Source organism: Arachis ipaensis, chromosome B03, assembly GCF_000816755.2.
Source record: "Arachis ipaensis cultivar K30076 chromosome B03, Araip1.1, whole genome shotgun sequence".
Classification (NCBI taxonomy): Eukaryota; Viridiplantae; Streptophyta; class Magnoliopsida; order Fabales; family Fabaceae; genus Arachis; species Arachis ipaensis.
This window is the reverse complement of record NC_029787.2, coordinates 133,962,821-133,974,699: the sequence shown is the minus strand read 5'-3', so window position 1 is coordinate 133,974,699 and position 11,879 is coordinate 133,962,821. Positions and strand designations below refer to the sequence as shown.

The 11,879-nt window shown below is 35.0% G+C and overlaps 2 protein-coding genes across 2 annotated transcripts; both read left to right on the top strand.

Moving 5' to 3' along the window:
• LOC107632020 (serine/threonine protein phosphatase 2A 59 kDa regulatory subunit B' eta isoform) lies at window positions 152-4,567 on the top strand. Its single transcript, XM_016335641.2, has 3 exons — window positions 152-1,960; window positions 3,162-3,510; window positions 4,064-4,567. Exons 1-2 carry the CDS (start codon window positions 803-805, stop codon window positions 3,489-3,491), a joined length of 1,488 nt encoding a protein of 495 aa, XP_016191127.1. The 5' UTR covers window positions 152-802; the 3' UTR covers window positions 3,492-3,510; window positions 4,064-4,567.
• LOC107632021 (serine/threonine protein phosphatase 2A 59 kDa regulatory subunit B' eta isoform) lies at window positions 7,028-10,613 on the top strand. The gene is made up of 3 exons (XM_016335642.2): window positions 7,028-7,355; window positions 7,540-9,076; window positions 9,825-10,613. Exons 2-3 carry the CDS (start codon window positions 7,871-7,873, stop codon window positions 10,134-10,136), a joined length of 1,518 nt encoding a protein of 505 aa, XP_016191128.1. The 5' UTR covers window positions 7,028-7,355; window positions 7,540-7,870; the 3' UTR covers window positions 10,137-10,613.

Below are 11,879 nucleotides of genomic sequence, written 5' to 3'. Positions count from 1 at the left end.
TCCCTTTAATTATTTTATTAGTACTTTTTTTTATAAAAATTATCATTTGTATGTACGCTTGTATTACACTGCATGTGCTTTTGCCCTTTATTATTATTGTTATTACTATTTTTCTTTTTCTCTTTGAATATTCCTTCCTTTTTTTTTTTTGGGTTCTTTTTACAGATAGATACTTGCAAAATTCTCTTCTATTTTCATCCAGAAAAAAAAAATTGAAATATAAACATAAAAGGAAAAAAGGAAGGGAAAATCTGAATTCTGAAGAACATTCTGAAAACGAAGGAGAAGATTGAGTTCCCCCATTTCCTGAATTGTGAACCTCGTGATCTCTGTTTCCCAACCATACACACACGTTTTTGTTTGTTTCTGAATTCATTTCTCTGTTGCAAAAAAGCTTCATCCTTTATCTAAAGGGGTTTCCCCAACAAAACAGAAGAAAAGGAAAGGGCATTACTTGCAAAAGGTTTCCTCGTTCATCTTCTCAATTCAATCATCGAATGAACGAGATTCAGAACTGGGTCTTCTCCATCACCATGGGCAGAGTAATCAGGAAAATGGGGTTTCTTTTGATACCCAGATGAGCATGTCTTCTTTTTACCTTATCCTCTTTCTGCATAAGGAAACACGTTATGCAACAGAAAACAACCACCTTTGTGTCTATTCGGTTCATAACATGATTGTATTTTATTGAGTTATTGTTATATTACGAGGGAAGCTTCAAGAATTGGTGTTGTTTTTTCAGATTTGTTGGAGGGTGTTAGTTTTCTCATTTTGAATCATTGTTGTTGTTATTATTGTTATTATGTTCAAACAGATACTCAATAAGCTTCCTCGTAAGTCATCTAAAGGTTCTGAACATGGTGGAAGTGGAAACCATGTTCATTCAAAACAGGGGAATTCTTCTTCTGCATTGCATGGAAATTCTGATTTAGATGCAGGGCATCATCAGAATCATGGTAATGTTGCATCATCGGGTTTGAATGGGGATTTGATGTCTCTCTATGACGAACCATTGCCTACATTCAGGGATGTTCACAGTTCTGAGAAGCAGGCTTTGTTTGTGAAGAAGCTAAGGTTGTGCACGGTTGTTTTTGACTTCACTGACCTTTCAAAGAACCTCAATGAGAAGGAGATTAAGCGGCAGACATTGGTGGAATTGGTGGATTATGTGACCTCTGCGCATGGCAAGTTTACCGAAGTGGTGACATTGGAGGTTGTGAAAATGGTGTCTGCTAATATATTCAGAACATTGAGTCCTGAGCCGCGCGATAGCAAATTCGTTGAAGGCCTTGAGGCGGAGGACGATGAGCCTTCGATGGATGCTGCATGGCCTCACTTGCAAGTTGTGTATGAACTTTTTCTGAGGTTTGTTGCATCACCTGAACTGGATGCAAAGTTGGCTAAGAGGTACATTAATCAGTCCCTCATTTTAAAGCTGTTGGAGTTGTTTGACTCCGAAGATCCCAGAGAAAGGGAGTACCTAAAGATGACTTTGCATCGCATCTATGGCAAGTTCATGGTTCATCGCCCGTTCATTAGGAAAGCCATCAATAATGTCTTCTTCAGTTTGATTTTTGAGACGGAGAAACATAATGGGATTGCTGAGCTCCTTGAAATACTGGGCAGCATCATTAATGGTTTTGCTTTGCCATTGAAAGAAGAGCATAAACTGTTCCTTGTTCGTGCATTGATTCCGTTGCACAAACCAAAATGCTTAGCAATGTATCATCAGCAATTATCTTACTGCATTACTCAATTTGTAGAGAAAGATTGCAAACTCGCAGATGCCATCATTAGGGGATTGTTGAAGTACTGGCCAATAACCAGTAGTTCAAAGGAAGTCATGTTCCTCGGAGAGTTGGAAGAAATCTTGGAAGTAACTCAACCTCCAGAATTCCAGCGCTGTATGGTGCCATTGTTTCGGCGTATTGCCCGTTGTTTGAACAGTCCCCACTTTCAGGTAGGGAATTCTTAATGCTCTTGTTCTCCCCTTTTTGTTGTTTCTGGCTTTCTGCCTTTTGATATTCATTTGTTTGTTCCAGTCAAGAATCCATATTACTCACCAACCAAAGGTTTTATTGCTTATATCTTTGGGTCTATATTTTCAATTTAACAACAACAAATTAAAAAGCAACAATAATAAAGACATTGTGAAGTTTTTTGTTTCCTTGAGCCATATCTCCATGAACGTGTTAGTGTTTGAACCTCGTCTTGTATGAGCACTGTGAGTTTACAAGAAATCTTAGTTGTTCCTCACTGCTTACAGAGTGCACAATTCTGCTAAATATGCAGAGGATAATTAAGGATGCTGATTACAAAACCTGTATGGAAAAGATTTTAAGAAATTAAAACCAATGGTGGTATGCAATTTTCATGATTGGAGATTTTGATCTTGCTGGAAACTTGTAAAGGTTATTCGATAATATGCTATAATGTATTGTATTGTGTGTTTTATGTTTCTATTAAGCCGTTAACGTGCTGGTCCCAACTCTCTCAGGCACCCCATTCCTTCCTCCCTCATAAAATTTCCTTAATATGCACTCTCATTTGGAAGCTCTTTGTACTTGAAGCATTGAGTTTGACCAGACATTGTGAAAATTAGTTTTAATTTAGAGTAAGAATGTAGGAAGTATTAAACTCTTGATCACTAGGTTCATGAGGATAGATTTCCCAAAAGCTTAGGTTGTTAAGTGAATTCCTGATGACTGGATGTCAATCGTATTCGTTAGAATGTAGCAAGATTGATTTCATTTCTAGCATATGACTCACTTTAGCACATCTTTTTCCTAGTAATTTAGGAAAGTTCCTCTTTAAATTTATGTCTTATGCGTTAGAGGTCACCTCTGTATCACTTTCATATTGTGTGACTTCGCACTTCTAACTTGTTATTTACAATATTTGACTGTTAGAAGTTAATGCTGTGAATTGTGATCCACATAAGCTATATGTTTGTGATTTTACTTCCAAATATCAGATATTGTTGACTATCAATATGCTTAAATGAATCTAATTAATTGGCCTTGTAGTGTAAATCTCATCAAGCAACGCCAATGATATGAAATCATTAAAATATAGTTGTCATTTATCATAAACCTATGGCCTAGCTTCAGCTGCATTATACTATTCTACGTACATTAAATCTCATGTTTTAACTGTGTCAGGTGGCTGAACGAGCTTTGTTCTTGTGGAATAATGATCACATTCAGAGCTTAATCAAACAAAATCGTAAAGTAATTCTTCCCATTATCTTCCCTGCATTGGAGAAAAATACTAGAAATCACTGGAACCAGGTTGTCCATAGTTTGACCTTAAACGTGCGGAAGATCTTTTATGATCTTGATCCTGATCTATTCAAGGACTGTGTGCTAGAATATGACAAATATGAAGCAAAGCAAGATGAAGCCACTGCAAGACGTGTAGCCACTTGGAAACAATTAGAGGAACTTGCTGTAAAGAAGGCTGCAAGTAGTGAAGCCGTGCTTGTTCAATAACCCATTATTAGATCTGCAGGTTAGTTAGAACTGGGATATTTATTCTGCTCTATTAACTGATAATTTTAAGGAATTTTGTAGTATTTTAATATTTTTCATGCAATGGATTGGTGAATAGGAGTAGAGAACCAATTTGTTGAATGTTTCCTAGCTCCCGGGTGGCAGCCAAAGCTAATGTTCGATATAAAATATCGTTTTATATCGAGACTCGGCACATTTAAACCCTTAATCCTTTTTTTATAACTTCTGAGAGTGTACCTTGCAAACCTTGTGATCTAACTTAAACCCAGTTTGTATCAAACCTGTAGGGGCAACATGATGTAGAATTTGGTCAAACCATGATAAATCCTGTTCATGTAAAGGTTAAAGTCTGTAGCTTCCTATGTGACTGGCTCTAAAGTCAGCCTATGCCACTTGAAATTTTAAACTCTGTTAAGTGAAATATGTGATGCCTTAAGGGTATGCTTGTGAGTAATTCATTCCTTGAAGTATTTTGGATTCTTCATTATTACAAGAACAATGGCATAGTGTACTTTGAATTTATGTCTAAATCCTTCAGTTTATCTTTTCAGCTTCCTGAAGAAACGTAGTATTTGGGTGCTCCTTGATGGAACTGTCTTCATGGATAATGGGATGTATGGTTTTGAGATATTATGCAGCATGTAACACAGCAGCACAAGAGTGTATACAACAGTAACAACAACTGAGTGGCTGTGCTGCTTGATGTTGGTGGCATGGATGGTGAGTTTGCATATAAGCAATACTCCTTGCCAAATTATTGTGATTCAATTTTGATTTCTCTTTGTCCATATAAAAATTTATACTAACATCAAATCATATATTGTCATCTCAATAAAAGAGTTTGACCAAACTCTTAATGAGGTGACAATACATGATTAATGGTCAATTCTGTTGTCATTGTTATATTTGAGAAAGTTGGCTTTTTTCCTTTATATTTTTTTTGGAGGAAACATTACTACCCTACTTGAAGTTGTTGTAATGTAATTATATGACTAATTGAAGAAAACTCGAGATGTATTTTGCCACCATTATAAATTACAACTCTCTTTTCAACATTTTCTGTCACAATCACTTGTTATCTAATGTGGATATGGGACTCAAAAGTCAAGACTCGAGGGTATATATCTTCCTTCTTGATACAAAAATAACTGGCTGATGTTATATTTAATTGAGAATGTAAGTCAACGAAGTAACACACGCCTTTGAAATAAGATAATTACTATTACTACGAGACTTCATCCATCAGTTTACCTTGAAGATATATCTATACAAGTGTTAAAAGGAATTTGATCCCACACAAAGGTTTAAACTTTAAAGGGTACACAACTGAAAAGAATTAATGGAAAAAAAAAAAAAAGAAAGAAAAGAAAGGAGAAACAGTAGATTTTAATGCAGGATGCATGGTTAATTGGTTTTAGACAATGCTATGATGTATTGGCATTTAAACGGTGTTTGATGCTCCAAATTTTGATCAACAATAACATTTCCCTGATTTTTTATTCCTGAAAAGAATTCATCCGAAGTTAGTAGAGTTATAAAATGATAAAATAAAAAATTAATTACTATGAAATTTGTAATTTTTATTTTATATTATCTAAAGATAATTGNNNNATCTAATGGTAAAGAAGTAACTCTGCATGGATATATATAGATTATTTTCTTGTAGCCCATTAGTATATTTATAGAGCATCTCTTTCACACTTCTATTGAAGGGCTGGTGCACCATAGATCCAGGCGGGTCAGACTCTTGTAGTCTCCTGGTACATTTATAAAGCGTTTCTTCCACACTTCTGCTGAGGGGCTAGTGCACCGTAGATTCGAGTGGGTCAGAACGGGTGATCCGAGTTTGACCGATTTTCATCGAATCATATCAGATTTGACTGATTCGATAAAGAGAACGGTGTTTGGCTTGGATCGAATCGATTTTAGGTTTGATTTACTGATTTTTTGGTCGAATAGGTCGATTTGAGGCTAGTGCACCGTAGATCCGGGTGGGTCAGAACGGGTGATCCAAGTTTGACTGATTTTCATCGGGTCATACCAAATTTGACTGGTTCGATAGAGAGAACGGTGTTTGGCTTGGATCGAATTGGTTTTAAGTTTGGTTTACTGATTTTTTGGTCGAATAGGTCGATCTGGTCCGAATTTGATAACTATAGTAAAAATAACTATCTTTTTTATATTAATCACGTGAATAGTCATCCAAAAAAATAAATGCATCAAAATTAAACTCTTATTTTTACTTTTTTCTGAACTCTCGAATCTTCGACGACTACCTTCCTTAGCCCTTGACGGATCCACCCCCTTGTGTAACTCTATTGCACCACCAACCACCCAACTGCTATATTGTGCCGGGTAAAACAAAAGTGAATATTATTATTCTTATTTTGATCATTTTACTTCTATGTTTAATACATTTTTTTTGTATATAACTTAGTTATATTTCAGTTTAATAATTAATTAGTTATACATGTTCATGATTAGAAAAAACAATACTATAGTAAAATTTTTATAAAAATAAGGGTTGAATAAGTTGTGAGTCTCTATAAAATCTTTCTTTTGTTAATTTGACTCTCCATAAAAAATAAGCTTGTGTTTTTGGCCATATTATTTTTAAAGTGAGTTATTTACATGCCAACAAAAGTCACCTAACATATACTAAATCCAACATAATCATTTTTTCCCAGAAAAGAAATGACTTAACCATCATCATAATAATTTGGAGGGACCTGAACTGAATGATAAAAACCAAAATAATTAATTTTTGAAAATTCTAAAGAACAAAATAAAATTTTCAAACTGTATAGTACTTAAACCAAACAAAACATAGTATAAAAAAAATTATGAGAATTGAAAACTTAACCATAAAAATTATTGCATACAAACAGTAGGAATTACAAGGAAGAAGAAAACACTGTAGGGGAATAAATCTTCAATTTAATTTTTCAATTAACGAAGTCGTATAATATTTTATTTATCATTCCTCCTCTAGACAGGAGATGTGACACTCCAATTTGCATAATTTACATAATGAAAAATTATAGATTACCTTATCCTCTCATTATTTTGAAAAGATAATTTTTAAAAGAAAATCGGGTACAAATCCATAAGGTGAGATGGCATGTAATTACAGAAAGCCCAAAGAGATGTTGCAATTAAATAACCAAAAGTCCAAAACTCCAAAAGTGAAAGGGTTTATCAAGGAGGTCCCAATTTTGGTTTTATCATCTTTGCTTTACTTTTATATTTTTTTATTTAATAAATTTAATTTTAATGTACTATTTATATAAAATAATTTTATATAATATTAAATTAATAAAAATAATTATTTTTTATATTAATTATATAAATAATTATTTAAAATAATAAATATGATTAAATAATTATATAAAATATTTTACACCATTAAATATAATTAAACTCAAAGATAAAAGACATTGAAAATTAAAAAAAAAAAAAAACAGATATCATTACCGCTTTACATGGATAAAAATTAAAATCTTATTTGATTTGGATGATATTTCATTATTTCGTGGGGTCCTTTCCGGCTTTCCCCCCTCCTTCTTCCGCTTGTCTTCAAATTGCTTCAACTGGAAACAATCAAAAGATTCTTCTTTTCCCAATTTTCCTTTCTCTTTCTCACTCGTGTTTCAATTTCCCGCTACTGGGCAAGTTCTTAAACTCACTAGAACCAACTTCACTTCTCTCACACGCTTTTGACTTTTGTCCCATAACTTGATGATGCCATTTGAATGAAGGAATTATGCACGAGTACAACGTTGCTGTTCTGGATCACACGCTCATCACTTAATTTTCCATCTACCTCACGATTATTGGAGAAAGGTTAGTATGCTTTTGAAATCTTTGTATTGATACTGGAGATGGAACTGTGCCGAGTTCCACTGATAGAAAAAAGAGGGGAAAAATGTTATCTTTTACCCTAGTGAAGTCACAACTTGGTTAATTTCTATTGAGTTGAGTACTTGAGTTCAGAAGGTGTAAATTAAGGTTCTTTATTGCTTTTCAGGCAAAAGGGTTTTCCGTTTTCCCTAGTTTGTGACGATGACGAGGTTTCAGCATAAACGGTTCTGCTTTGATGCTTCTGGTTGCTGTCTAAATCATTATTTGGGAACTGCCACTGGTCCTACATCTTCCTTGTGTTTCAATTTGTACAGCTCCTTTTTGTGTGTGTCTATATGCTGACTTGAAGAGTATTTTAGTTATGCTTCTGGGTTTAGCTCCTTCACTGTGAAAAGCTTGGATAGGTGTTGCATTGGATGCATCACCAAAGGGTGAAAATATATCTGACTTTGGTTGGAGGTTTATCTGTTGTTTAGTGTTAGCTTAGATTTGAAATTATGATCAAACAGATACTGGGCAAGCTTCCTCGGAAGCCATCTAGGTCTGCTGACAATCGTGAATTTGGGGCTTCATCAACCCCGTCCCTGATTACGGCTGATCCTGGACTTATGACTAATGAAGCAATAGTGTCGAATAGCGCATCTGTCTCCAACCCTGATGCTGCTTTCAGGTCAGCATATAATCATGGGAGTAAAGTTCATGCGGGTGTAAACTCAAAACTAAATGGTAATTCAATAAGTTCCCCTTATGAAGCGTTGCCTAGTTTTAGGGATGTTGTAAACTCTGAGAAGCAAAGCTTATTTATCAGAAAACTGAAGTTGTGCTCTGCAGTTTTTGACTTCACCGACCCGACGAAGAATTTAAAGGAAAAAGAAATCAAAAGACAGACATTGCTTGAGCTGGTGGAATATGTCACTTCTGTAAATGGAAAATTTACTGAAACTGTTATGCAAGAAGTTATCCAGATGGTATCTGCTAACTTATTTAGGTCACTTAATCCACAGCCCCGTGAGAACAAGGTTCTAGAAGCATTTGATCTGGAAGATGAGGAACCACTGGTAGACCCGGCCTGGTCTCACTTGCAAATTGTGTATGAATTTCTTCTGAGGTTTGTTGCATCTCCTGAGACTGATGCAAAGCTGGCTAAGAAATACATTGATCACTCGTTCGTTCTCAGATTGTTAGATCTCTTTGATTCTGAGGACCCTAGGGAGAGGGAATATCTGAAAACTATCCTGCATCGGATCTATGGAAAGTTTATGGTTCATCGCCCATTTATTAGGAAATCTATCAACAACATATTCTTCCGATTTATTTTTGAAACAGAAAAGTTTAATGGGATTGCTGAGCTTCTTGAGGTATTGGGAAGTATAATTAACGGATTTGCATTGCCACTCAAAGAAGAGCACAAATTGTTTCTTGTTCGTGCTTTAATCCCTCTTCATAAACCAAAATGCTTGGCTATGTACCATCAGCAGTTGTCATACTGCATTTTGCAGTTTGTTGAAAAGGACTGCAAGCTTGCAGATACTGTTATAAGGGGTTTGTTGAAATACTGGCCAATCACTAATAGCTCAAAAGAAGTCATGTTTCTCACTGAGCTAGAGGAAGTTCTGGAAGCTACTCAGCCACCAGAATTCCAAAGATGCATGGTGCCTCTGTTCTACCAAATTTCCCGTTGCCTGGGTAGCTCACACTTTCAGGTAAATGACCAATTATAGTGTAATCAGCTTATACTTCTGCTCTGTTTGTGTTGCAAATCTATTGTGGAAGATTGTTTTCCAAAGTTGAATGCATTCTCATGCTGGTGATTCTTGCATGCTCTGATTGTAAGTTTGTAATATATCTTACTTTATTTAAAGTTAACCCAATTATACAGATCCAATCTTTGTGCCAGAGGCTGTATTGGGGTTGGTCAGTGAATATCGTGGATAACTGGATAGTTCACAGGAATTTCACATATGCTATAGTTTGGCATGCCTGATATTATTTTAGACATTTTCTTTTTAAGTCAATGGAGGGGGCAATTGCTTGAAAAAGTAGGTCCAACTTCTTATGGTTTTATCACCTTTCTTCCTGAGTTAACCTCATGCAAAATAACTTGATCTGGTTGTAATTTCCTAATTCATTTGGATCCATTGACATGTAGCTTGTTACAAATGGCAAAATATGAGATGTTGAAATTTGCCAAATTCTAGCTTTAGTTATCTCATTTTTAGTAAATGGTCTTCACCTTTAATGATCGATTGGGCAATAGTCACTTTTTAACCTGCTAGTGGAAAAAGGAATAATATTTGGTTTGAGGAAGCATTTACACCAGAAGTGTCTCAATATGGTGTTTTTTTCTCTTCATAGGCACTTTCTGGTTTTTTTCATTAAAGGGAGACACAGGTCTATAATACCTAATGGCAATAGAAAAGTTATTCAAAAGGAGTGTGTATTCTTTTGCAGGTGGCAGAGAGGGCTCTATACTTGTGGAACAATGAACATATTGAGAGTTTAATCAGACAAAACCGGAAAGTAATACTGCCTATTGTATTCCCTGCATTGGAGAAAAGTAGCACTTCCCATTGGAATCAACTAGTCAAGAACTTATCCCTTAATGTTCGTAAAATCCTGTTGGACGCTGACCCCGAGTTCTTTGAGGAGTGCTTGAATAAGTTCCGAGAGGACGAAGCGATTCTGGAAGAGGGGAAACTAAAACACGAAGCCACGTGGAAGCTCATAGAAGAGGTTGCTGCAGCAAAGCTCGAAAAGCAATGAGACAATTCTCTGTCTCTATCACTGTATCCGCCCAAGCATGTCTAGGACTCAATTTTTCATTGGCTTGCTGGCATTAATGGTTCATGTTCTACACAAGGTTAAATTTCATTTGCTTGCTGTTCTTGCCTGTATTTGAATTGTTCAATTTTAGAAAGGATGCTGCAACTGAGCCCAACATTATGTGATGGAGGAAGGGTCACTGGTGGTTACTTGTTTTGAACACCACATTCCTGATATTATTAATGTACTTTGTAGATTCAGCTATAGTTCTCCGACTCAGGTATTCTTACATGCTCAGACATATATTTGCATTATTCAGTCTGGTTACATATGTATGTATTACATACAACAGACCTATTACTTGTTTGTCACTGGAATTTGTATTTTTCCTTCCATGCATAAATGGCTCTACCTGAAGGGGCTAGTCACCAAGGAGAATCCACCATAATGAATGATGAGCCACGTGTTCAATGTGCATATATTATATCGTTATAATAATTGTAAAAGCTCACATGCAGTTGTCTTATGTGAAAATAGTTGAGAATGATAGATGATTTAATGTGTTTGACTAAATTGTCATTTAACGGTTTTCAACTATTAACTTCACATGAAGACAACTGTATGTGAGTTTTCATCTATAATGATATGTTATCTCGTGTATGCGACACATCTCCAACCTTTAATTAAAATTTCCAACTTTTCTTTTAAGAGAACTCAGATAAAAAAAAAAAACAAGTATTTGGTCAGTATTTAATTTTGAGATGGGGTTAAATGGGGGGTAATCTACCAAAATAGTGTGTGTAGAAGAGAGGGATTAGTGTGTTTTTTAAATTAAAAGGGAGGGGAATAAGAGGAAGACCATGGAAGTTCTCGCATTCTCTTTTTCTACTGTGGAGTGTAATCAGTGTATTGATTATTGGAGTGTGTGTGAATTGTGAAGGCCAAAGAAAAATCCGAAAGGACAACCGGAAAAGCCTGCATTTCGGGGGGAAAAAAACAAAATAACAATTTTCGAAAAGAAATGAAAATAAAGTCCTTTTTCTCTCTGCAAATGGGTCGGTATTTCATATCATCATATGAACACATTTTCATTTACACATGATATTATGAAGCATTAGATGTTTGATATGTTTAAGTTAATATATATGATTAAATTATGTAATAATCTACAATATCATTTTCAGGGAAAATGTTTTTATGATAATAATCACCTTTCAACAATTTTACTTATATTCTCTAGCCGTATTTAGTTTCTATAAAATAGACTTTTAGCAAAATGTACTATAAATGTTTCCTATATTATAATCACAGGGTATCTAGCAACTTACCACCTAGGCAACCACCTTATGTGATACAGGTAAGGCCAGACCGCCAGAGGAAGCATTACCCAAACAAGAAGATAATTAATCATTATACACGTCATGTGACAGTGACACCATGTAATAGAAGTCTGGCGGAGTTGAGTCTAAGTTTATGACTTTATGGGTAATTTGAGAAGTCAAATTTTTTCTATAGGTAAAAGAACTTGTGTCAAATTTTTTAGTTTGACGCGTGTTTTTTAAAAGGTTAGATAGAGGTAACAGGTTTCTGATTCTGTCTTTCTGGTACAGACGTGTCAGTATTTGTTTCTCTTTTGGCTGAATTAATTAAATTTAATTTGAGGACTTTTTTTATTAGAAGTTGAAACGAATTGATTGGGTTAAAAAATAGGGTAAAATAGGTGCATAAACTAAATACATCCTA

Coding starts and splice junctions, on each gene's coding strand:
- LOC107632020 (XM_016335641.2), top strand. CDS start 803: ATGTTCAAACAGATACTCAATAAGCTTCCTCGTAAGTCATCTAAAGGT. Junction 1,961..3,161: donor TGAACAGTCCCCACTTTCAG/GTAGGGAATTCT, acceptor TAACTGTGTCAG/GTGGCTGAACGAGCTTTGTT.
- LOC107632021 (XM_016335642.2), top strand. CDS start 7,871: ATGATCAAACAGATACTGGGCAAGCTTCCTCGGAAGCCATCTAGGTCT. Junction 9,077..9,824: donor TGGGTAGCTCACACTTTCAG/GTAAATGACCAA, acceptor ATTCTTTTGCAG/GTGGCAGAGAGGGCTCTATA.